This window comes from Glossina fuscipes, unplaced genomic scaffold (genome assembly GCF_014805625.2).
Source record: "Glossina fuscipes isolate IAEA_lab_2018 unplaced genomic scaffold, Yale_Gfus_2 222, whole genome shotgun sequence".
NCBI classification, from domain to species: domain Eukaryota; kingdom Metazoa; phylum Arthropoda; class Insecta; order Diptera; family Glossinidae; genus Glossina; species Glossina fuscipes.
Window position 1 is genome coordinate 852,454 of NW_023998565.1, and position 24,312 is coordinate 876,765.

General features: G+C 33.0%; 2 protein-coding genes across 8 annotated transcripts; both read right to left on the reverse strand.

Moving 5' to 3' along the window:
* Nucleotides 1-270: 270 nt before the first annotated feature.
* LOC119642342 (glycoprotein-N-acetylgalactosamine 3-beta-galactosyltransferase 1-like) lies at nt 271-2,937 on the reverse strand. Its single transcript, XM_038041478.1, has 4 exons — nt 1,974-2,937; nt 1,826-1,919; nt 458-643; nt 271-405 (listed from the first exon to the last, which is right to left on the reverse strand). The coding sequence occupies exons 1-4, from the start codon at nt 2,453-2,455 to the stop codon at nt 271-273; spliced, it is 897 nt and encodes a 298-aa protein (XP_037897406.1). The 5' UTR covers nt 2,456-2,937.
* A 6,052-nt stretch (nt 2,938-8,989) lies between these two features.
* LOC119642340 (glycoprotein-N-acetylgalactosamine 3-beta-galactosyltransferase 1) lies at nt 8,990-23,944 on the reverse strand. Of its 7 annotated transcripts, none has more exons than XM_038041475.1 (7): nt 23,696-23,944; nt 11,731-12,361; nt 11,445-11,655; nt 10,868-11,378; nt 10,695-10,791; nt 10,348-10,632; nt 8,990-10,283 (listed from the first exon to the last, which is right to left on the reverse strand). In XM_038041475.1, exons 3-7 carry the CDS (start codon nt 11,485-11,487, stop codon nt 10,017-10,019), a joined length of 1,203 nt encoding a protein of 400 aa, XP_037897403.1. In that variant the 5' UTR covers nt 11,488-11,655; nt 11,731-12,361; nt 23,696-23,944; the 3' UTR covers nt 8,990-10,016. The 7 variants fall into 7 exon arrangements, with proteins under 7 accessions (XP_037897403.1, XP_037897404.1, XP_037897402.1 ...); XM_038041476.1 differs by having other exon boundaries at nt 11,731-11,843; nt 23,622-23,944; XM_038041474.1 differs by having other exon boundaries at nt 11,731-12,285; nt 23,622-23,944.
* Nucleotides 23,945-24,312: the final 368 nt, after the last annotated feature.

Sequence of the window (24,312 nt, forward strand, 5' to 3'; positions counted from 1 at the left end):
ATAGGGGTAAGGTGAGGGTACGGAGAAAGTGAGGTGACTGTAGCTTAGAAACAAATAGTCTGTCGTTACTATATTTGAAGGTCTTTCAAAAATTAACATATATGATACCCGTCTCCCACTAGGAAAAAAGCCTTAAAAATATGACTGCTTGCTAGAGAAATAGACAATTAAGTAATCTTACGTATTTCTGAAGTTGAATGTCTTAAGCAATAATAATTACTAATAATCATTTTTTATTATAATTTTGTTTATTTAACCAAGGTTAATGTACTATTTTTCCGATAATTTTTGAACGACTTGGGACAAACCAAACTTGTGAATCCTATACAATAAAAATTCAATGACAGCCATATTAACGTCTTGGCTCTGAAAGGTAAATGCGATAGTATACGGCGAACAGCACTCCTATAACGTCGAATTGCATTAAAAAAATTATTATATCTCCAATATTACTCACCTTGGAAAGTAAAGGCAACCCGTAAGTATCACCAACAGTTGCGTTAATAGTTTGCAAGCATTTTTTCAATTGATTGTTATAATCATTAAGTAGATTACATTGCTGTTTAAGTTGAAATGCTACTTCCACCAATGCCTGCAGAGTTTGTTTGCTAAGAACAAAACTACCCTTAGCCGTAACGGAACCCTAAAAAACAAACTTCTTTGCAATTTTTTTCGTTTTTCTTCGAAATAGTTCTTAATATTTAAAAATTGCTGGTGTTATCTGGAATTCAGAGAAAGCGACGGAACGAATTCAGAAAGTGAAAAGAGAAAGCCAAATACGTAGTTGCGCAGTCGGGTACCAACCACCACCTTTTAGTGGAATGTTTTCTTAAGCTGTACATTTTTAATGACTTGAATTTAATTGCCATCCATTCTTACAACTAAAAATGAAACAAACAACCTTTTTTCTCAGATACTGCCAGACTAAAAAACAGTTGATCAATAAGAATTTAAAGGCATTCAAAAAATTTTCATCAAACTGCAGTTATTTGTACGTACACTATTAAATGAATCCTAACTAAAATTTTAGGTTCCAATCAACCACTACTCTTTTCTGAAAGAAGTGTACGTCCTTCATTTATATTTGCAATAGCATCAAGTTCAATCATTTCATGATCTTGGGATTTTGTTAACGGACCCGCTTTTTTCGACTGGCTCTATCTTCTAAAAATAGTAATTGAAATGCAATCAAGTTCGTATAGTTCGTATAACATTTACAGCGTAAGTTTACTTAAATGAAAAAAAATAATCTCAGGAAGTTGTGTCAAACTGAGATGAAACTGAAAAATAATTCCATGAAGTTGTACCAAACCAAATAATCTTAGGAAGTTGTTTGGTACCAAGCCAAATGATATTATAAAATAAATTATTTTTTGTAAATATTGCCATAGGTATGCCACTGCTGACTGCTGCACACTGCTGACAAGAGCGACATGAGGTATTATATAAATAAGAAATTTGAAAAAGCTATTTTAGCGACTTATTTCTTTGCCAATAATAGCAACTACTCCACTTCCTATAGACCAGATATGGATGTCTGGGTAATTTATCTCAATTTGAAATCTTCTAATTTTCGGCGCTGTAAAAAGGAGTAATCGGAATTTCACTTCTGGGCGTTTAACCTGGAATTGGGCAAATAACTTAAGAAAGTTAATGTTTAGAGTCGCACGTTTTTCATCTATCTTTCCACTTTATGTAAGAAAACAGTTAAATCAGGGCGTTAAAAAGCTTCATCAATATAAGCTGAACAGTTAGTTTCAATTAAGAACACCTTCAAATAGGAACAAACTAACTCGTATCAGAAGTATTGGAAGTTATTTTTTACCTCATCTAAATGAACCGGTTGAATGAAAAAGTACGTAGAAGTTTGAGCATGGTAAGGATGCAGCAAAAAGCGCAGACTCTCCATAACAAAATATCTATAAAACGAGATAACGGTATCATATTCTCTTTTCTATTTATTTTTTACTTACGTATCATCGTCTGTCAGCAGAAACCACTCCGCATCATTCGCATGATGTTTATAAATGTATTTAAAAGCATCTTTAAGTTTTGAACCTTCGGCGCTTGCATTAATAGCATCATAATCTGAATGATCCGGTAAGCCTAGGAACAACAATTTTTGACAACGTTTACCCCACGTGTATTTAATGTGAACGTCTCGCTTATAGTAGTTGTCTGACATGGTATTAACTAAGCAGATAATTCGCACCTCTTTCAGTAAGTCATTGGCAATGTCCGTATTGGCATGTTTGGAAACGAAGTTCGAATCATCTCTTACTTTATAGTTAATTTCTTCCCGAAAGTACGCATTACTTTCTGTCGTCTGTACTGAAACTTGAATTACGCAAACCGGTAATATGATCGCTATACTACCAAAACACAAAATTAGAAAATATTTCCAAAAAAAGGATTTCGTAAAAGCACTTATATTTTTTAAATATCTAAACTTCATTGTGGTAGCTATTGAAGTAAATGAAAAGTCTTCATTTTCTTTTTCTTTTAAAATTCAGCATATCAATAACATATGATTTACTGTTCTGAGAAAAAAAGGTTCAATGTGAACACAAACTTCCTTATCTCGTAATAAAGTTGGCGGTATATGCATAACTTTTTTCCTTTCAGGTCCGCGACATAACTGCAATCATTTTGCAATGTTTGCCAATTATTTTCTTATTTCATTTTATTTTCCTTTACGTCCACAACATTTTTCTATTAACATATACTGGGATTTTGTTTATTTTCCAAGTTTGATATGATTTAGCGTAATGAATAATGCTATAGAGTGAGGTGTGTCAACGTGAATATTACAAGCGTGTACATGTATCTAAGTTCCTAATGTGGGATATGTTTTGTAAATAAATGAAATGCGGGAAGGAGCAGATTTACAGGTTGACCGTAAAAATTGGCATATTCCTAGGACAAGCTTAAAAAAAAAAAATGGCGGGTATACGGGGTTCCACCATCATTGCAATATTGTGCATACAGACAATCTGCGATGCGTGGTATTAGGAACAAATGCACAGATATTCGAACAAACAAATAGAGAATGGTCAGCAGATTGCAAAGCATGTGCCTGAGAATTTACTCATTACTTTAACTTTAATATTAACCTATTAATAATTGAAAAAGCCGCAGCAATGGTCATTTTTATTTTTTTATTATAGATAAAAAAGATATCAAACTGAACAGACTTTGAGACACAAGTTCTTTCCAAATTCAATTATTGAAAGATAATCATTTTTCCTAGATTTAATGAAGACTAAATACTCATTTCTGTAGTGTAGATAGTACCTCGTCCCGGACCTAATTTCGCTGAAAATTCATCGCTTATGAGAAATTTTCTTTACCTTATTGCTGTGTGCTAGAGTTATACAGGCGTTCAAAATTGCTTCAGTTATTACATAACTTACCATCCGATTAAATTAAACCGAAAAATTGCCAAGACACACACGTTTCGCTAAAAAAATATACAAAGCCATAATCTTCATTGTGTTCAAACCGCTCTTATTAATTTAGGATATTTAAAGGTATATTGCTCAAATACGTAAATCCTAACGACCCACGCGGTTCTAATGGCCCATGCGGAACTAACGTTCATCAAATTAGCGTAACTTCGTAGGGGATAATGAGATGCTCGCCTAAACTTTATACTATCCCTAGTTAGACCGTTCGCACTCCAATGCAAAGTCTCAGCTCCATGGATTAGCTTTATCCTTCAATTAATTCCTAAACGGCTCCTCACGTCTATTCTTTCCACGAATGCTTACGGATCGAACTTACGTCGATCCACCGCGACAGCTTCAATCAAGATCAGCGTTGCCCATCGATTGACTATCATATTCGAAATAAGCTTATATGTTTTGTAATGTGATAACCATTCTGCCATTAGTAATTCTTGCACTCTGGTAATTTGTTAAACGTATTTTTTTTACATTTACAAACAGTGAGAAAAATATATATAAAGAGAATAAGAGAATTTCGACATATAAGAAAAGGATAAGGTGATATAATTATATATGAGATGATACAAGATAATGTATATATATATATATATATATATATATATTGTTACGAAAATCCCAAATTCAGTTATATGTCAGCTAAGTAATTTTCGTAACAATAAATTCCCTAAAGAAGGGAAAACCAAATGAGCATTCGCAGGCGCCTCATGCAGCTGCAGGCCAATGAAAACGATTAGTGGAAAAGCAAACAGGTAAAAGCTAAGTGCATATTCGCAGGCTCGTCATGCAGGTGCAGGCCGATTCAGACGATTAGAGGAAAAACCAGGCTGGGATTAGACCATAACCATAAATTTAGGTATAGTAACATTCTTGTAAAATTGTATATAAATCGAATATTTGTGAAAAGTAGAGTTAGTCTGGCAAGAACGTAGAAGTTGAGAGTACGGCCAAAATTAATTGTAAATAAATATTTCTACTGTTGTGAAAGACAAAGTAGTAAAATAAAAGAACTTTGAAGTGCATTTCTCTTGATCAAAATATCCACGATCTAGTGATACAGACTGATCTTGTAAAAAGCGAATTTCATAACAATATATATATAGATATAAGATAATGTAAGTATATATATATATATATATATATATATATATATAACTATAGGATAATATAATGTAATATTGAACAATGATAACAAGCACTTTGGTCCTATATATGTAGAATTATGTAAATGTGTAACTATTATTAAGTTAACGATCGTCTACGAGTGAATATTAACCATTTCTTGCAGTCAGATGCTTTGCAACTGAAATGCAATTGAATGCAGATGCTTGCATTCAAGTCTAGGAAACATATCCCAATTGATACTATATCTTCGTTTATTTTCGTTGTGATTAGTTTGAATTGCTCTTGCATTGAAAGAGTAATTGGCAGCGTCATTCCATAGTTAAACATTATTGAACAACATGCATGAGGAAATTAATGAAAATGGACTGAACGCAACACAACATCGAGACCTTCTGTGACTGTACTTATCCACAGTGTAACGTTTAAAATTATTTTACCGATGTCGCTGTTCAATTGCATCTTTTTTCCAACTTGGAAGTAGAGATATTTTTCTTAAGAAATTTATTTTGCATAGAAGGCTTAATCGTCTTGTTACTTTCGGCGAACGTTCATCACAAAACCAAACTACATTTTATCGGTGGTACATTAAAATGTCCGTAGTTTAAGCCACGTCACGAAAATGTGCATGTCACGGACGGCTATTTTCCGGATTTAGACATGTTGCTTACATATCCCTACGGATTGCCCATTATTTTTCATTTCATCCCAATTATAAATATTACTACTGTTATGAAATTCTCTTTTACTAAGATATAGACCGTATCACTGGAACGCGGATATTTTGTTCAGGAGAAATACACTTCAAAGTTCTTTTATTTACAATTGCACTCCTTAACAGTAGGAGTATGTATTTACAATTATATTCCTTATATGTAGGCTTAATCACAACTTATTTTGGCTGTATTCTCAGCTCAAATGTTCTTGCCCGACTCAACTCACCCTTCCACAAATATTCTATTTATATACATTTTTACAAGCATGTTACTATACTTAAATTTATGGTTTTATTTCTAATCCCAGCCTGCTTTTCCTCTAATCGCGCCTGCGAATGTGCAATTAGCTTTTACCTGTCTGCTTTTCCGCTCCTCTTTTTCATCGGCCGCCAACTGCATGAGACGCCTGCGAATGCTCATTTGGTTTTTCCTTATTCAGGGAATTTATCATTAGGGAAATCTCTTTGCTGACATTAACTGGATTTGGGATTTTCGTAACACTACTAACAGTTGAGTGTAATGGGTGATAGATGTGTAAAGATTCTAAAGTTTGTTTAAAACTTTCGGTTCTAAAAGAACGAATTGTATGCTCAATAGGATAATGTGCGCCAATAAATGTTGATATTGACATATTTGAGGGACGCCAGACATCTCAGGAAATTCATTCGGCGTGATGAAGTTAAACAGATCCCTGACTGATTTGTTATACCGATAAGAGGTTAGTTATTTCACTAAGTAGAAAGGGAAGAGACGTGGCGTTTGAAGATCAAAAAGTTATGGTTAACTAAGTCAAATGCTTCACTAAAATCAAAAGCCATTAGGAAACATGGCAAGTAAGTTCTAAAAGATTCATAACGGTTGATCTTCTCAGAAATATAGGATTTGATAGCAAAAGCTAAATGCTGACTAAAGATTAGCTCAAACAATTTAGGTAAGACTCTCAATTTAGCGTGATGTCTGTTTCCAGATATGTGAAGCGAAATAAGGAAATCTCTCTTTCAATGCAAAGGGAAAACACCTGATTTCAAGGACTGATAAAAAATCTTTTAAATAACACCACATAGTTCTCCAGAGCATGAGTTGAGTGAACACGACGGAATGCCATCATTCCCAGGCGTACAACTACATTTTAGAGGCCTCAAACCATGTGAAACGTCGTCATTTGAATTGACCAACTTAGAAATGGAAACCGAGTTAGTTACCAGATACGGATAGTTAAAACTTAAATCGGAAACAGCAGTTGTACAATTTCGTCGGAAAAATTCGGCAAAGAATTTTAAGGTTTCAATATCACCAAAAGACTGGCAGTCGTTAAAAAAATGATGTTATTATTAAGAAAATATTATTCCACCACGTCGTTGTGTCCACCGCATTTGGTTTAGAATAAAAGCATTTTTAGATAATATAACGCCATTTGAGGAATTAACAAACAACATAATTTTAAACATTCTCTTTTGTTTGCCTTATTAAATAATAAACATAAAGCTTAAAAAAAGTTAAAATTTAGTCACTTTTAACTCAGCGTGGGCGTGAGCTATATTTCCCATTATTGAAAATAAATAGAGTATTTCGTAGAAATAAACGCGCAAAATTTCACCCTTCTATCTTTCACGCTTTATGAGTAATGAATGAAAACTCATAGAGAAATGGATTTTCTGCGGGCGTGCATAAATTTGCAAAGTTTCTAACAAATTTGACGTCGATATCTTCATTTTTGCAACCAGCAGCACACACACAACAACAAACACTTTATAGGCGGACAGAAATGACTTAATCGATTCAGAATTTCGCGCTGATCGTGAATATATATTTTTTAAAGGGTCTGTTAAGCTCATTCATTTGGGTGTTGCAAACATTATGACAAAATGAGTGTATAGATGCACTATAGAAAGTAGTCAAATAGAAGGTTTGAATTCAAGTCTTTAAAATGGGTGTACCATTTCAAATATATACAATATATTATAGGTGAATTGGCAATAGATTCCAAGAAGTTTCTATGTATCTGTAAACGCCGGTAGGAAGACCATTGGTTACGCTTTCTTGTGCGCTACGTGTCTTGTGAATTCTATAAGAACAGTTCTTATCCCATCAGATCTTATAAAAACATACTACTAGTAGCTGCGCTCATTTGTGTCGTGTGTCTTGATAAGCCATTTACAAGTATACGTATGCTGAATGTCTCAAAAAAAATCAATTTCCACCGGTTTGGAAAAATGCCAAATTATGCCATTTTATTGCAATTAAGGATCCACTCAGTAAATATTGATGAATAGACAAACTTTGCGTTATACTGAAACTATTTGAAAAATTGGTATTTAAAAAACTAATTTGTGCAATTAGCGTAATTTTTTCTAACATTCACCATAGGTATATTAAGGATCGTTCTATGTCCACTAACTTTCTTCAACTAACCTCTCATAAAAAATATGGTTTCATTGATACTAACCTTACTTATATAACATTATTTATATGAAGTTTTTAGCCAAATTGACTATTCTTTTCTGCCTCATAAACTATTTCTAAATGGTTTTCCTGAAAATTTAATCGGCTAATTTTCGTTCATATTTAAAGCATTGAAAGCGATGGAATTAAGGTTTTCTCATGGGTCACTTAGAGAAATTTCTTTTTACCAACTTATTTACAAATGGCTTACTTAAGTGTAGCTAATGTTTGCAAAAATATTCCGCTCAGGTAATATAACTGACGACATTCAACTTTTCCAACCGGACAAAATTGCTTCGAATTGTTGGCATATTACTAATGAAATATCGCTTGATCTAAAACTATAATGTAAACTAAAGTATATGGTAAACTTAAACTTATTATTGATAATTGTATGGGAGGTTCAGTTCTAAGATTTTACATTTATATAAGAGGCTGCGTAAATAAGGCGAAATTTCCTTATGAAACTTTGAACTTTGAAGGAATTAAATGATTCGTATATCAGCAAGGGCCTAATTGTCTTGTTAGGTGCGTTAGAATACTCAACCACTGCCTCATTGCCACGTTAAATATTGTACAATGATATATTATTAACGGTGTTATAACTTTTGCTATTTTCTTAGATAGCAGCACCTGTGTATTGATATGCCCAAATTCCATTGGCAAAATCAAAATAATTTATCGTGGCTGGAGCAATCTGGGTGCATCCATTCCTTGTTGTAGCTAATTGTTGCTTTTAAAAGGTTATAAGCAAATAAGTACATTCAATTACAACTTATTGTGTCAGACTTATTCTTTTTCTATTTTAGTTAAGTATATTTAGCTAGAAGAAATGTATCTAAGCTTTAAATGAATAAATAAATATGTTAATGAATACATATGTTCTCACATTTTTCCTCAACGGTTGCGTGTAAATCTAATCGTCAAAATATCTCTTTTACGCAACCGATAGAGAGAGAAAGAGAGAGAAAGAAAGAGAGAGAGAGAGAGAGAGAGAGATGCAGATTTGATGCTTGCCTGAGCCGCTATCACGTTGCAATAACAATTTTTGAAGTGTGATGTTGAGCCGGTTAGGAGTCGCTTGCTTTCATCTTGACACACTTGTGATCACGAATTCATGATACATTAAAAATACGGTTATTAAATGAATTCTCTTTAGCCGTTTAATTTTAGTATTTTGATGTGGACTATTTTTTATGATTTTTATGACTTGGCTTCATTTTGGAGAATTAATCTTTTTTTTTTATATATCTATCTATTTATTGCAAAAAGATGTTTCTTATAACTAATTCTTTCTAAAATTTACTATATGCATTTTTCCTATTTATTAGTCTATTCAATACGTAGCAACTATTTATTTAATTTAATATACAAATCTATTCATTACATGATATTATCGTGCACAGAAGCTCATAGTGCTTAGACTTACGGATATTTATTGCACAAATTTCAGTAAAAGTGTTCGTTTCAAATCTTTTACTTCCTTTTTCGTAGCTTTCGTTTATACTTTGGGTTCTGCAATGCGACATGATAATTTTCTTGCGCAATTGTTAGTAGCGATATTTCTTGTCTTATGTGAATGTATAATGTTTTCTGGACTTCCTAAAGAATCTGTGATAGATTTTGTGGTTTTTGGTAGAATGCGAAACGCTAACAGATAGCTCTTTTGCGAGTGTTATATGAGATACAATATGTCCTGTTTGCTCGAAAATTTCCTTTTTGTTCTCAAAAGTAAACGGTCCCGGTTTGGTAAGAATCACATATCATGCGTATAATTTATTATATAATACATGTTTTTTAGTGTGTGCGTGTACGTACAAATTAATTATTATTTTAAAAGAAGTCAGTAAATAATGATTTAGAATACCCTAAAAAGTTCAGTTATATCAAACCATAAATGCGAGTGGTTGGTTACATTGATGACAGATTCACGGTTAAACATTCAAAATTTAACTAATGAAAAGAGCCACAGCGCTCTTAAGTAATTAAAAGACACCATAGAATTATAATAACTATGTAATATCATATTATAATTTGTAGAATAAATTATATCATAATTAATTTACAGTCACATATGATCGTATATACACTATTACACCGGGAGAGATGTATAAACTTACTAAAAAAGTAAATATGCTTAAATGCTAAATAACTTTTTTAAATTAATGGGTAACACAGATGGCAATATAAATCTTAGGTATGCATGTCTATTAGGAAAGCGCCACGTTTTCATATGTGTGTACATATATAGATGTTTTGGGTTTTTAATCAACTAATTATTATTTCTTTGCCATTTTGAGGTTAGCTTTTTTCTATCTATCGAACTGCTTGGAGGTTCCGCTAATGTCGTCGGCATTGTAAATGCAGTTTCAATAGGTGGTGGTTCGGTTTCGCCTACGGCCAGTTTTGGTGGCAAATCTTCCGGTATGTTAACGATACCATATGGAGTCAAATGATATATTAGATAATCCAAAACATACATTTGGTTGGGTGTAACGTAATGAAAAGAAACCGCATGATCAGAGCAACATTCGATTCCCTGAATGACAGACGAAAACGCGTTAATAATACAAAGAACTAGTATTTAAGTACTCCGCGCTTACATCTTTTGTTTTATAGTAAATATATTTCCAATACCAAAAATCCTTGTTAGTATGATCAGGTATAAGATGATGTTCGGGCACAAAAGGAAAAAAACGTCCACGTGCGTTAGCATCTCGAGTATCACCGGCCATAACTCCGAGGGCTTCTAAACACTTACCGATTTCCACATCTTCTGCACCACCATTCTTATTACTACATATTTTGGGGTTAGCTAAACCCTTTTCAATAAATCGCTTAAGCGCTTCCTTACTTAGCACGTAGCCAGCACCACCGGACATGTAGCCCTTTTAACGATATCGCAAAAGTAATCTCACAAAACAATAATTGCTTTCTGTTTTCTTCTTACCTGTTTAACAAACGGTTTAAACTTACACCCAAAATAAATTGGTGTTTCAGGTGAGTACGGATACAAAAGATAGCGTAAATTTTCCAATATTGTATACCTGCATTATAAATAATATAACAAGCTATCGCACAAGTCTATTCACAACTAGATTAACGCATGTACACTTAACTTACGTATCGTCATCAGCTTTTAGGAACCAGTCGGCATCGTCTATGTGATGATCGTAAATATATTTAAAGGCAGCTTTTACTTTAGCCCATAGATTGTTACGACCTTCAGACACCGGCAGTGCTATACTATTTAAATCTGCGTCTGCTGTCGTACTCATAAATAATAATTTGTTACACCTTTTGCCCCAGGTACGTTTTACGTGACGTGCTTTCGTACGATGATTTTTGGGATTTGTCATGACCCAACATAATACCCGAACTTCTCCATATAATTTCTGAGCCAAACTGCTATTTTCATAAATATGTTGATGTGAACCGACATTCTGCTCAGGACCAGAAGCATCAATTAAGTCGTTACTGGCGTGTGGATCGTTAATGTCACCATGCCTATGGCCTGTATACAATAACCAGTCAGGTTTTTCTGGTGTGGAAAGAACAAACAATTCAGCTAATGAAAATCCTACCACCAATCCAATAATCATTGACACCAGATTTCGCCGATTTGGACGTGATCCTATCATACCGTAGCGATAGTATTAAAGTCGCATTTTTGTTTAAAACGAAACGTTAAAAGAATTACCTTCCTGTACAATTGCTCGTCCCAACAAACCGCCTGATGTCATTTGTGGGCTTTGCGATGTTTAGTCTTAAATTTAAGTCTTTAAAGTATTGTTGGCTTTCCAATATGTAGTTTCTTCTACTCGAAGAATTTATCACATTTATTTTTAATTGCAATAATTTTTGGTTTTCAATCCTGATAAGTTACGTATTGCGTTTGGTTATTTAATTATCTAGAAAGCAATACAAATGTTTTTAATTTTTCATCTTCTGATGTTCTTCTTCATTCTTCATTACGTTGGACTTACAATTAGGACAGTTATTACTGCAGCATACATTAACGCAAAACTAACATACTCGCATCCGCGGTGGTACGACTTCAACTGTATATTCGACTTTTACACACTCGTATCTTACTAAACTATCAGAAACATTAGTCGTTTTTTTTATCCACCACTGTAAGATGGATGTATACTTAATTTGTTTTTTTTTCATACTCGAAAGGAAACCTCAGAAACACTCTAAAGTATATATATTCTTAAACAGCGTGAAATTCTGAATTGATTTTGCTATGTTTGTCCGTGTTTGTATTGTTCTTGTTGGCACTTTCCTGGTCGCCAAAATGAAGATATCGACTTCAAATATGATTCAAACATTGGAAGTTTTTGAACGCGGGTTGGTATTGCAAATGGCCCAGATTGCTCAGAGCAGAAGTCCGCAGCGGAGCATAAAATCAGCGCAGCTTCGTTTTTTTTTTTAAATTTGTTATGGGTTTTTGCTCGTTACTCAGAAATTATAAAAGTTAGAAGGCTGAAATTTCCCATTTTTACTTTAGGAAACACTCTAGTCTTTACATGCAAAGACTGCAAAAAATTGGCCATGCCCGCATAAAGTTGCATATAGTTAAATGTTATTTTTTCGCTTTTTTGAGGTTTTATGCTTATTTAACAAAACGCAAACAAAACAGAATGTATAAAACAATTAAGTACATTCCTCAAACTAATATATATTATCTGCCTAAAAATGTTAATTCTAAAATGAATATGGTAGATACCGCGATTAATTTTGTAGCCACCATCGATATGGGTAACAAATAAAAGAACTTGGAGAGTAGAATGCGAAAAGCATAATGGTGGGTATGCAAGATTCGGCACCTGCCGAATATAACTCTCTTAGTTGTTTCATTTACATTAATCCATCCGCTCTCTACATAATAAGTTACACTCATTTCCCAATCTCTTCATTTCTACGAATGCAATTTTGGGGTTTTTCATTTCAGCATATAATCAACGCTTGTTAATGAATAACATTCACGATAGTGTACCAGAATCTGAATTTCACCTTTTTTCCGCCTTTTTGTTTTAAATGGGAAAACTTTGACTTCGAGATACTTTTTTCGAACCCAACTGTAATTTTTGTATCCTACACCGCTTGTCCTACAAGGAAAATTAAGCTTGCTGTCCGTTTATATGCTTCTATGTCTTTTTTCTCGTATTTAACCTACAGCTGCCAATTTTTAAGATATTTTGATGAAATTTTCGTACATTGGAATGTTTCGTCTCAAAGACGAACACTATTGAAAGTGGTTTGGATTGGACCACTCTTTCGAATACTTCCCATAAAACACCTTACTTCGACAAGTCGCTGCCTGAATAATTGTGGAAGCAAAGTGGTGCAGGATATCTAATAGCAGGCCGTAGCGTACCATAGTACTCTTGCTTGTTTAAATTTGAAATTTTTTTTGAAATTTTTTGAAATATATATATCTTTAAAATTATAATAAAAGATTCCAACAAAAATATATGTGCCAAACATGGGAGTGAAGTGATAATCGTGAAACGTGGACAATTGTTTTAACAAAAACATTATTTTACATAAATGTAATAAATATTAATAATGGCACTTTAAAAAAAAGAGTAGTCAAACAAAAACCGGCAAGACAAAAATATCGCCAAATAAAGTATTTGGGGCAACAGGCATGTTAGGCTAGTAAGCATTATCAGTAACGTGGACAACAAAAGAAAAACTACACAGAATGTTAAAAATAAAACAAATTAAAGTTATATCCTCTTTAAAAAAGAATTTATAAAAAGAAGATTTCATTTTCATGAGCTAAAAAGGGCAAAGAAAATTTTTTCCCAGATTCATATTGATATGATACTTCTAATACGAGCTGTAAAGTATATGATGTTTGGGAAACTTGATATTCTCTAAACGTTTTAAGGTTTTATGAATAGTTATAAAAAAGCGACTTAGAGAAAGTGTTTATTTTTCATTACCCACAATGCCTGAAATATCGATTGACAATTTCTATGTGGCACAAAAGCAAACTAAACAGCAGCTTATTAGAGGAATACACATAAAGGTGCGTAGGGATGAAACGAGAAAAGATTAACTCTTAATAAATTTGAAGCCAACCATATTGACTGAATAGCAACTTCCTGTTACCGCCATAGGGATTATAATACCAAGTATTTGAAGTCCTTGCATAAAAAGGAAAGAGGTTTAATCATCCTTAGATACCAACGATGTACTATCTATCGCCGCCAACAATTTTCATTAATGATGTGCTGCAGCTGATTGTCATCTTGAGCTTTGGAACGTCCAATGTAAATTCAAACTGTAGGACATTACTCAATAGTAATTAGATAAATAAATACATCGTGGGTATAAATATTTACATATATGTATATGCAAATGTACGTTCGGTATGTGCAAATATGTAGAAAGAGCACAGACAACGCGTAGTAGGTGTAAAGAGTAATTTACAAGACGACGATATATATTAAAGCCAATGAGTAAGCCTTGAATATTATTATTTTTTGTTATTTTTGAAATGTCTAAACAGACTTTTCCGTATTTTTAATAACCTAACATTCTAACACCTAACATGCATTAAATTGCAAATCGTGTGCATATACATATATATTTCGGCTACGCTGATGAATGCGTTGGATGCCCATATAGTACATGTACAAAATTTAAGTTACCAGCCTAGGTTCTTACAACTTTGTGAGTGACAACGGCGCAAAAGAACGAGAGCTATGAGAGAATCCACTTAGATGTTCACGGTTAACACACAAGTAAAAATATTTGTAGCCAGGCAACGCCGCCTATTAAATAATCTACACCACTGCACCTAAAGCAGTTCTTTTTTTCTTGGTAAAATTTTATATTATATATTGTTTCAAGATACAACAATACTCTTCATGGGATTAAGAATCCAGGTTTGTTAGTTACTTTGTATGTCAAATTACTCTTATGGGCAATTACGCATCATAAAAGTTTACTTTTCGTGGGAACGGTTATATGGGAATTGGCGCATACGATCTTAATTTTGCATATCAATTAAGTGTTTCAAAGTATTAATATTCGGCGATCTTTGCCGAGAAATTTTGAAAATGCAACGTTTTTTATGTAACAGCTTGTTTAAAGTAAGACGTTATTCGGAGAGTGGTCATAAAAAGCTTCAGACCTTGTCTCTTGTTAATAACGGTCGTCCTTGGTCTTTACAAAATTTCATTAAAATATCCCAAAAGGCAGACGAGCTTAAATGGACTCAAACAATGTTTCAAATCGATCGATATAATAAGAAGTGGATCTATCTTAATCCCTTCTGATTGTTACATATATCCGAACAAACTTAATTAATCCTGTACCCCAAGCAACATATAATTACAGTTGAAGAGAGAAAAATTTATATTATATATACAGCTATTACCAACCAATTAAGTAAATATCCTGAAATTATCAACTGATTTGTAACTAACGTAGAAAGATTTGAAACAACCGAGACTTGCTTATAAAAGTTTTGAGAGGAGGCTACAACTGTTGAATTTTCAATGAAGACACATGCCTTAATATTATTTTCTTGCCGAATAAGGGTTTACAGGAAAAAAAATTTAAGTGAAACTCAGGAAACAGAACAAAATGTATGTAAGTAGCTATAGAGCTGTCCGATCACGCGATTAGCTTATGGACTCAAAATATTCAATGCTACACAAATATATTTCGTCGTTACTGACAAAAGGTTGATTTTAAAATTGAAATCGATTTAACTTTACAGGGAGAAAATAAAAAATTATTTAATGCGAATTTAGTTTTGCTTTCTTTTAAGAAAAAGATTTACTACATCGCCGAAAGATTTACTACATCCAACGGGGAAGGAAACAAAAATGATACGAAAATTATTCTAAGCCCAAGAAAATTTTTTTCATTTTGTTAGATGTTGATGTTGCTGGATTTGCGTGGAATATAATTTTAATGGAAATAAGAGCCAAACATGTCAATTTTTGTCACTCACGATTTTTGCAAACTGTATTTTTATATTGCTTAAGAAGAAGGCCACCAGTAAGTTTTCTAGAAAAAGAATGTTTTTTATTGGCTCGAGACATGCTTTGACCCTTACAGAATATTTCGCAAAAATTCATCACCAAAAACAAGTTTTTTTCTTGCAATTACGAGCTTTGCCATACGAGATTCGGCAAGAGTGCAAGTCAAAAACAAACCTGACTGTAAACTTACAATCCGAAGTTTTGCTTGTTCATTTCTAATTTCTCTATTTCCCAACAGAAGTCTTTCAAAAGTATTTTTGTGTATTTTTAAAGTCGTTCCAAATAAAAATACTTCAGCGTAGCTTTATTGAGGGCGAAAAGAATCTATGCTTATGTTTGACAGCTGCAATCACAATGGCGCGTTCTAGCAAAATATCTTTGAAGAAAGGGTAGGCGTTATAACACTTGAACACTATATGGGATTTTTGTAATTCTTGGACTGCAAACTAATTGGGAAAACTAATAAAATAGTTACTACAATAAGAAAGCTTCTATAACGTATTCGAAAACTTTTCCTCGAAATACGATTTCCTACATTTTCGCACGGAAAAAGTAGGGTATTTTCGACAAGTTCGCTTAAATATTTTTTATTAGTAAAAGAACGCCTTATTTTGGGTCAAAAGTTAAACTTTTTTATTTCAACACAAAATTCAATATGTTTAAATGATCTTCTTCTTAGATTTAGATCAGTTAGATTTTTGAATATTTTTCAGAGATTTTTTTTTTTTGGTTTTTAAAAGTTAGTACTGGGAATATCGATTTCCACCAAAGAGGATTATATTGATCTCCCTTTTTTGTAAAATCAAAATTCCTTGATCAATGAAGAGTTTCTAGATGAAATGCAAAACAAACAAACAAAACACTGACCATATTTTCATAATGTTGTTCATAACTTTAAATATATTTGCGAAAACTTGCCCACATATTCTCTAGAAACGCCTCTAAGTTCAGTTCAAAAGCGATTCCAATTAACAAATTTAGCGATAAAATTTTAATTTCAATTTACTTCCAATTTATTGTCAATTTACTTTATTGCACAAACCATGTTCTGTCATGTCATTTTTGGATCGAACACGCGGGTGAACTTGAAAAACATGCATAGGGTCGAAAGTTATAAACGAAGATATGAAAAAGTATTGTTTTTTTCGAGATTGCTTTATTTTCTCATTTATAGTGGGCGTTTGTGTAGGCATGTCGCAACATTTTTTTACTTGGTCTCTTAATTGATCAAGGAATGTTTATCTTAAATTTCAGTCTCTTACCTTTAGTTTGTACGGCTGTGTCAAATCGACAAATATAGTGGATCGAAATGATTCCTTCTGGTAGAAATAAGCATATATTGGTATTCACCAGAAAACGGGGGAAAAAATGGAATATAAATATTTGAGTGTCTTTTTGTACAAGTAAAAATCACCAAAAAATTTTGAAACATTACGAGCGGTACAGCCATTTTTCTGAAAATCGAAAATTAAAAATGATCAAAATGACGCACTCGGTGGTTCTAGTGTTAAATAAATTAACAACCTCCTCGTCCCAAAAAAAATTGTTCAAAAACCTTTTTTTTTAAACTACTGAAACTCTTAGGAGTATTTCCTTCAAATGCAAACGACAGTCGTATGTTTTTAAGTTTTTGATAAAAAGGATAAATTTGTAGAGCTTACTGCAAATCTAAACTTTTGTCTTAGAAATGTTACTTACATAGTTACAGTTAGTGATCATTAGATTCGTTGTAATTTGTTAAACGCAAAATAGTTCCGACGCTTGTTAAGTTTCATTGATTTTAATTATATAGATCGTTGGAATAAAGAAAAATAAGAAGAACAGTGTCGTGTATATTTGTGATAAGTGAGTGAATAAATATGACTGAGCATATAATTAAGTACAGCAAGAAGTATACAAACCAAAAGCCTCAGTTTTAAATGAAATTATCAGCAAAATTAATTGAACTTATTTGACTTGTAGAAACGATTGTGTTAAAATTGTGCAATCAAAAACAATTTAACGTACATGCATATGTGCATATGCACGTTAATGTATATGCAAACGTTTGCCTACAAATGCATAATATACACATTAATTTGTAAGGGGCTGCATATATGTATAATATATATATACATATATATTGCGTGCTGATAAACTTATTTTATGTAGATATATTCGCAGCACTCAAAATGTTCTAAAAAACTTTAGTATTTCAAAAAATCAGTTACATTAATTTCAAGTTAATTTAATTTATTTTTATCTTTTTTCCTTCTCATTGCGGGAAGGACTTGCCAACTGTGTTTAATGGGGTCAGTGTTTGCAACTGCACATCTTGGACTGGCTAGCTTAACGCTTCGTTTTAATGCAGTTTGTAGATAAACACCAACTGCCTGGCTTTTCTAAACAGAAGTGCGAAGTGTGTTGCTGGGAAAGGCATGGTAAACCTTAAATTATTATTATATTTCGAAAAGATATCAGAAGATAGAGTCGTTCCTTTTGCTTTCTACCTAACGTTTGTGTTGCTGTAAAGCAACTTAACTGGGTTTTGGAAGCTACATGACCGGCAACGATAACTCTTTACAAAATATTTAATGTGAACTACTATCTTATACTTAACACTCGATTGCAAAATTGAGCTTAGATCGGTCGATATAACGATGATGAATTGCGTCGTTCATGTTGTATATATTTCAAATCATTTTTTAAGGTAGTACTATATATACAATTGTCCGAAATAAAAATTATATTTATATACAAGCGTCCTTTGCGGTTACTTCTTACCGCACTGCATCGAAACCGTGTTGCACGAAATTTTTTTATTTATTTGAACTACGATAAAATATATAAAATCTAAATTAAGATATTGCAATATAAATAAAGGACACGCGTACCGTGTTTTATCGGAGACCTCTTTTGTGTTTCAGCGAAGCAGCGTGATGTATTTGCAAATAATTTACAAGAACTTATATTTACGAAGCCTGTTCTGCCCTTTAATGTTTGAATATTACGATTCAACTCTCCTAAATTGCCTTCCGCAAACGTTCTGCTTACATACCCTTTTACAAACAAGTTACCGAAACCTGACTTCACTGTCACATTTTTGGGTTAATCTCTTTTTCCTCGAGATGTTCCGTGAATTATTGTTAACCTATTTACCAGTCGCCAGATGCCTCGACAGGTAAAGCAAAACGAATATGCATTTAGTTTACCATCTTTAGAATTTGGTTTCTTAGATGTTCACAGAGTTTTCATGCAAACTCAAATCGTCAAATATGGGATATTCATAACACTGCCGTCCACTTAATCTTGTTCGTTTCGACAAAGGCTGCTTTAAAAAGCTACGAGCCTGCTTGTCTGTGCCACCTTAACCATAGCGTTGCCTTTCAGATGTTTTTAGATCCGATAAACTCTGTCGTTCATTCTTGTGAAAACTTTGTACGATCCGTCCCAGTCAGCTTGCCGATTTGAGGACAAGCTTCAACGAAGGGCAAGCCATTTCTGGTCACTAATCTCTCACTTTCGATTTAACTTCTGTTTGTAAATCATTCCCGAGAGTTATGAATCAATCCACGCTGCTACTGATTTCCGATGTCCTAGGCAGAAAAATTCCGTTTAATCTTTTTAACAGTTTGCGTGGCGCTAAAAGGCTCGCCGTCGATCCTTTGTGGAACCAACAGCCTTCTGACGGGTGAACCGTTTCGTACTGTACTGTATCCATGTACGCATTCCCCTTCGCAAATAAGACTTTCCCGATAAATACAATACAGTGCCGTGGGGCTTTCCTCACCGATTTATTCCTTGGTAAGACATTCATCTTCTTTATCAACTATTTTTGGGAAAGCCTTTTTTCGAGAACTTTACATTTGTCTCTACCATTGTGCGAATTACTATGATGTTTTCTTCAACGTTCTGTTACATACTTTCCTCACAACCTTTTCTACATTCTGCAACTTTACATGGTCCTGATTAGTGCAGCCATCTGCTAGTTTATTCGATTTATCTTTTCTAATGTAACGTTCTCGTTGGATACCGCACAAGTTTTTGGACTTGACATCTGCCCTATTACCGGTAACTAAACTTAAGCGTGATCCCTTTCGGTGAATTTTCCGTTCACTACCAAAGTACCTAACTTTTTTGCAATTAAGGCATTTGCGCGCGATTGACTCTGATCTCTGCTTGTTTGTATACTATAACTTGGAATATTCTTTACATACCTCATTGGAAACGCTATCTATTATGGACGTTTTAACATTGGAAGCACTGACTGCAACACTAACTTCCCGGAATTGTTTGCTTTAACGAGTCTATTCCTTTTCGGTAAGCTTGCAAAATCGATTAGCGTTTCACAAATTTTTCTTCCAAAACTTCTACCTGACCATCAAACTGATTTACAGTATCAGTAGCTTTCCCAAGAGAGAGAGAATTTTCACTATGGCTGCAAACTGTACAGATATTTTGCATTTCTTCTTCTTGTTGTTCTTGTATAACAAAATTGGTGTTTATGCTTGCTCTTCTAGAATAAGCTTTGAGATCATTATAGTTATCTCAAGGCAGAAGAAATGGTACACTTTACGTGCTTTGTAGTGCGTATTTCACATTTACTGATGCAATATGCACTACGTCGGTACATGCGGTAGTAGATTCTCATTCAACTTTGAAAATATGCATGAATTTGTTCTTCTCTTACTTTGTTTAATTTCATATAAATAATTATGATTGTCATTAACCATGTTTATAATTTATTTTAAAACGTCTATTGATCGCAAGCTAACGAAAAGACGGGACGTTAACTTTTCCGCCTTGTCAAGATCTATTATGAAAGAATCATTTGCTTTCCTATCGAAGTACCAAACGGATATATGGTAATTACTTTTAAATTAATTCGTTCATCTTAAACACTTATAAAATGTTCACAATGAGAACTTAAAAGCGATACAAATAATCAACTATGCGGTGATGAAGAAAAACCCTTTAAAGCATGAAGCGATCCCTTATCTAACAACAGCTTACGCAGACCGTACAAATCAATACAGCAGGCCAAGTTACATGCAATGAAGTGCTGCAACGCCATAATAAGTTAATCTTCTGATTTGCCCACTGTACACAAATTTTTAATTAAAAGAGAGATAGAAAGGCAATTTTCGCGTTATTTTAAAATTTCTATTATTACATATCAAATTCTGTTCAGTTCGAATATTTACAAAAGGCCACATGTCAAGACGTCTGGGCAAAGTAACGCTTAAAAAGCTGCTTCTAACTGCCCATACTTGCACACTTGCTGAGATAGAAATGAACATGCATACAAGCTGATATGATATGGTTACAAAAAAGCAAAACTAGTCTACGGACTAAAAAACTAAGCTAGGTCACCGTTAAGCATTTTTAAGCAGAAATTTCTTTTAAAGTACTTACTAGAGTTGTCATAAGGATCAGAGACTCGTCTAATTTTTGTGTTTTGTGTAAAAATTTTTAAATTGTTTTTATTATAGCTTATGAGGAATTAGAAAAAACAAGTAAGAAAATTGTATTCGGGAGGGCCGAATCTCGCATACCCACCATTATACTTTTCGCTCTGAGATGAACTCAAGGGCGCTTCACATTTGGCAAATAATAAAACATTGTGAGTCAACGTTTTTTGTTAATAGTAAGGTTAACAAAAGTCCGATACAAATTCTCTTGATATGGAGCAATTATTAGGTTTTGATAAAAGTTTTTAATAAATTTTAGATGAATTTCTGATTTGTAGACTATAAGCTTTCCATGAACATATGCTAATAGAGTCTGAGTTCTTCTAAATTCGTTCCGCGTTTTTGACTATAATGTGGAAGATCTTTCTATCTTCATACGCTGTCTCTAAATTTTGGCTGACTTTCAATTGTCTATTTCAAACACTGCAAATACAGGAATGTCTGTGCCTGCATTCAACAACGTAAGATTCGGAATCTTATACTCTATAAAAGCAAGATTGGCGTAATTACATGTTACAAAATGCTTTGAACATGGATGCATAAAAAATTAATTCGTTCCATAGCGAAAACTAAAAATTGCTTCGTTCCTTATCAAATTGTGTTCAGCCTTCTCCGACAAGTGTGAAGCAAATGTTAAAAATTTGTTAGAGATCTAAGAAGGATATTATTCAAATCATTTTGTTGTAAAAAAATAAGAGAAGTATAAATGCGAAATCAGTCGATACTGACCGTTCGCGGACTTTGTCAAACTTTGTACAAATTTAAGGGTTTATAAAACCTGCCGACATATTTTGTAGTCGCACTTACATCTTTAATATATCATCTTAAGTCAAGTAGTAATGAATCGTTTCGTCGAACTCGGGCTTTATAAATGAAGTTACATCTCTGACGTTTATATCTTTTTACATTTGGCAACATTTGCGGTTTTCTCATTTCGACAAAAATGCTTGAAATTCAAAGAACTTTAAATTCGAAAAAATTTAAATTTACATACTAAAAAAATCGATGCATGTAAGCAAACTTAGGACCAAAAAAAAAATGATTTGAATATGATCCTTTCGGGAGAAAAGTTTAAGCATCTTGCAAAGATCTTGCCGTGATCAAATAAATAATATAAATAGTAATAAGTTCAGTTTAGACATGAACGTCATTAGGAAAGTCATCCATAAGCCTAATGACAAATGTTCCCGTGAAAAGAATGCCCTCATGTGGATATGAGATAATATTTGTGGGAAAGAAAGTATACAATTTGGTAGTTTTTCACGATAATAAATGGATAATTATCTTAAGAGAAGAAAAGCAGAATTTTTTAATGGCTCCTCTTGTGCGCTTATAATGTTTTTACTTGTTTTTTAAATCAATATTTGCAAAAATTTTACACTTTCTCTTAGGAAACGTCACACAGCTGTTAATCGGCTGAGAATTAATTTTCCAACGATTTTCGCTTTTGCTTATTAGTGGTTTCGTTATCAATTATTCTTGATTTGCTGTTCTTTTTACATTCATACGGGACCACATTTTTATGCTAATTTCATGGTAATTCAAAAATATTCAGCAAACGATTGTTAGCATTTACTTTTTATCAAAAATCCACTTTACGACAGGCACTCAAAACAGTTTTGACGTTTTATAAATCGACTTCGTATTTCGCGCTATTATTATTATACTTAGTTAAATCAAAGAAATTAATTCTAGGACTAAAGTAGAATGAACATTACCAACTATAACTAGGAGCTCCTTTTTAAAAAGGTACACTAGTTTAATCGCGTAAATAAAGTTATTTAACTTTATTGATGATATATTTTCGCCCTTCAAAACGCCCTTAGAGTTAAGCGCTCCAAAAACGAAACGAAGGTGAACATTCCAAATTTGGGCTTGCCGGAAAGGTATGCTCTTTTAAGTGTTTTGACGGATACTTTTTAGTGCCTTTTGTTACAATTTCTTATACCTGTATCTTCTATGTATGGCCCACAACCGACATAACCGTTAAGCCACTTTGTCATACCCTTCAAACAATTTGTTCAAGACTTAAGGCATCATTATGTTGCAAAAACAAAACTAATAAAAAATGTTTTTCGCAGCCGCATGCACACAAAAAGTAATAAATTGAAGACACATGTTTCAATTGCGACCAACGGCTTCCTTCTCTTTATAATCAGGGTTATAAATAAATTTTGAGATCTCTTATTAAGGTGTGTTACCAAAATCGCAGTTGTATTAAACTAAATAATAACATAATTTAGAACATAGAAGTAGTGAACTACAGTACCCATAAAGTCTTTGGCATAAAAATTTACTAAGAGACGGTAGAATTTCTTATATCCTGCATTTATATGCATTTTTATAAATTTAAATAAATTTTAATGGCAATCTTTTTAAAACAATAATAAATTGCTCGTTGAATAAGCAGCTCACATTGATTTATAAAAAGTTTTGATCTCGATGGTGGTACATTGATTTTTCGCAAACAAAATGAACTCATCACGAACTTTTACAATATTTATATACCGCCTGCTCACTAATGAAAGTTGTGCGTATCTAGTATTCTTTTTTCTTTTCATAGATTAGCTTAACATTTATTGTAAACAAATATAATTTAAATCCGTTCCCCTTATATCGAACTCATCCAATTTATCCAGATATGTACGGAAAAGAATATTCGTTTATTTTATTGACTTTAAAATCCGCACTACTCCCGTTTATGAAAACGTACACAAAGCAACTGTAATGCCTAGTTACACTCATCGATTGAGTAAGAAGAATAAAAAGAGAACCATGAGACCAAGAACACTCTGAGCTAAACAAAATAGCGCAAGCAATAATGCCACCACCAAAGCCGTATATATAATAGAAAAAATGCTGTCACCATCACTATTGCTCGCATCAGCGTACTCTCGTACCCTACAAACACTTTTACTCCTCGGTTTCTTTCCTTCAAAATTATCATACATGTATTTACAAAATGCTTAAAAGGGATGTGTGCACTTGTATAATCTGTTAGTATTATATAGCAACAGTTTATAATATTATTTTTTATTTTTATACTTATAGATATTTACATACACATTTCTTTCATAAGTTTAGAAAAAAAAAGTAATAAAATCTT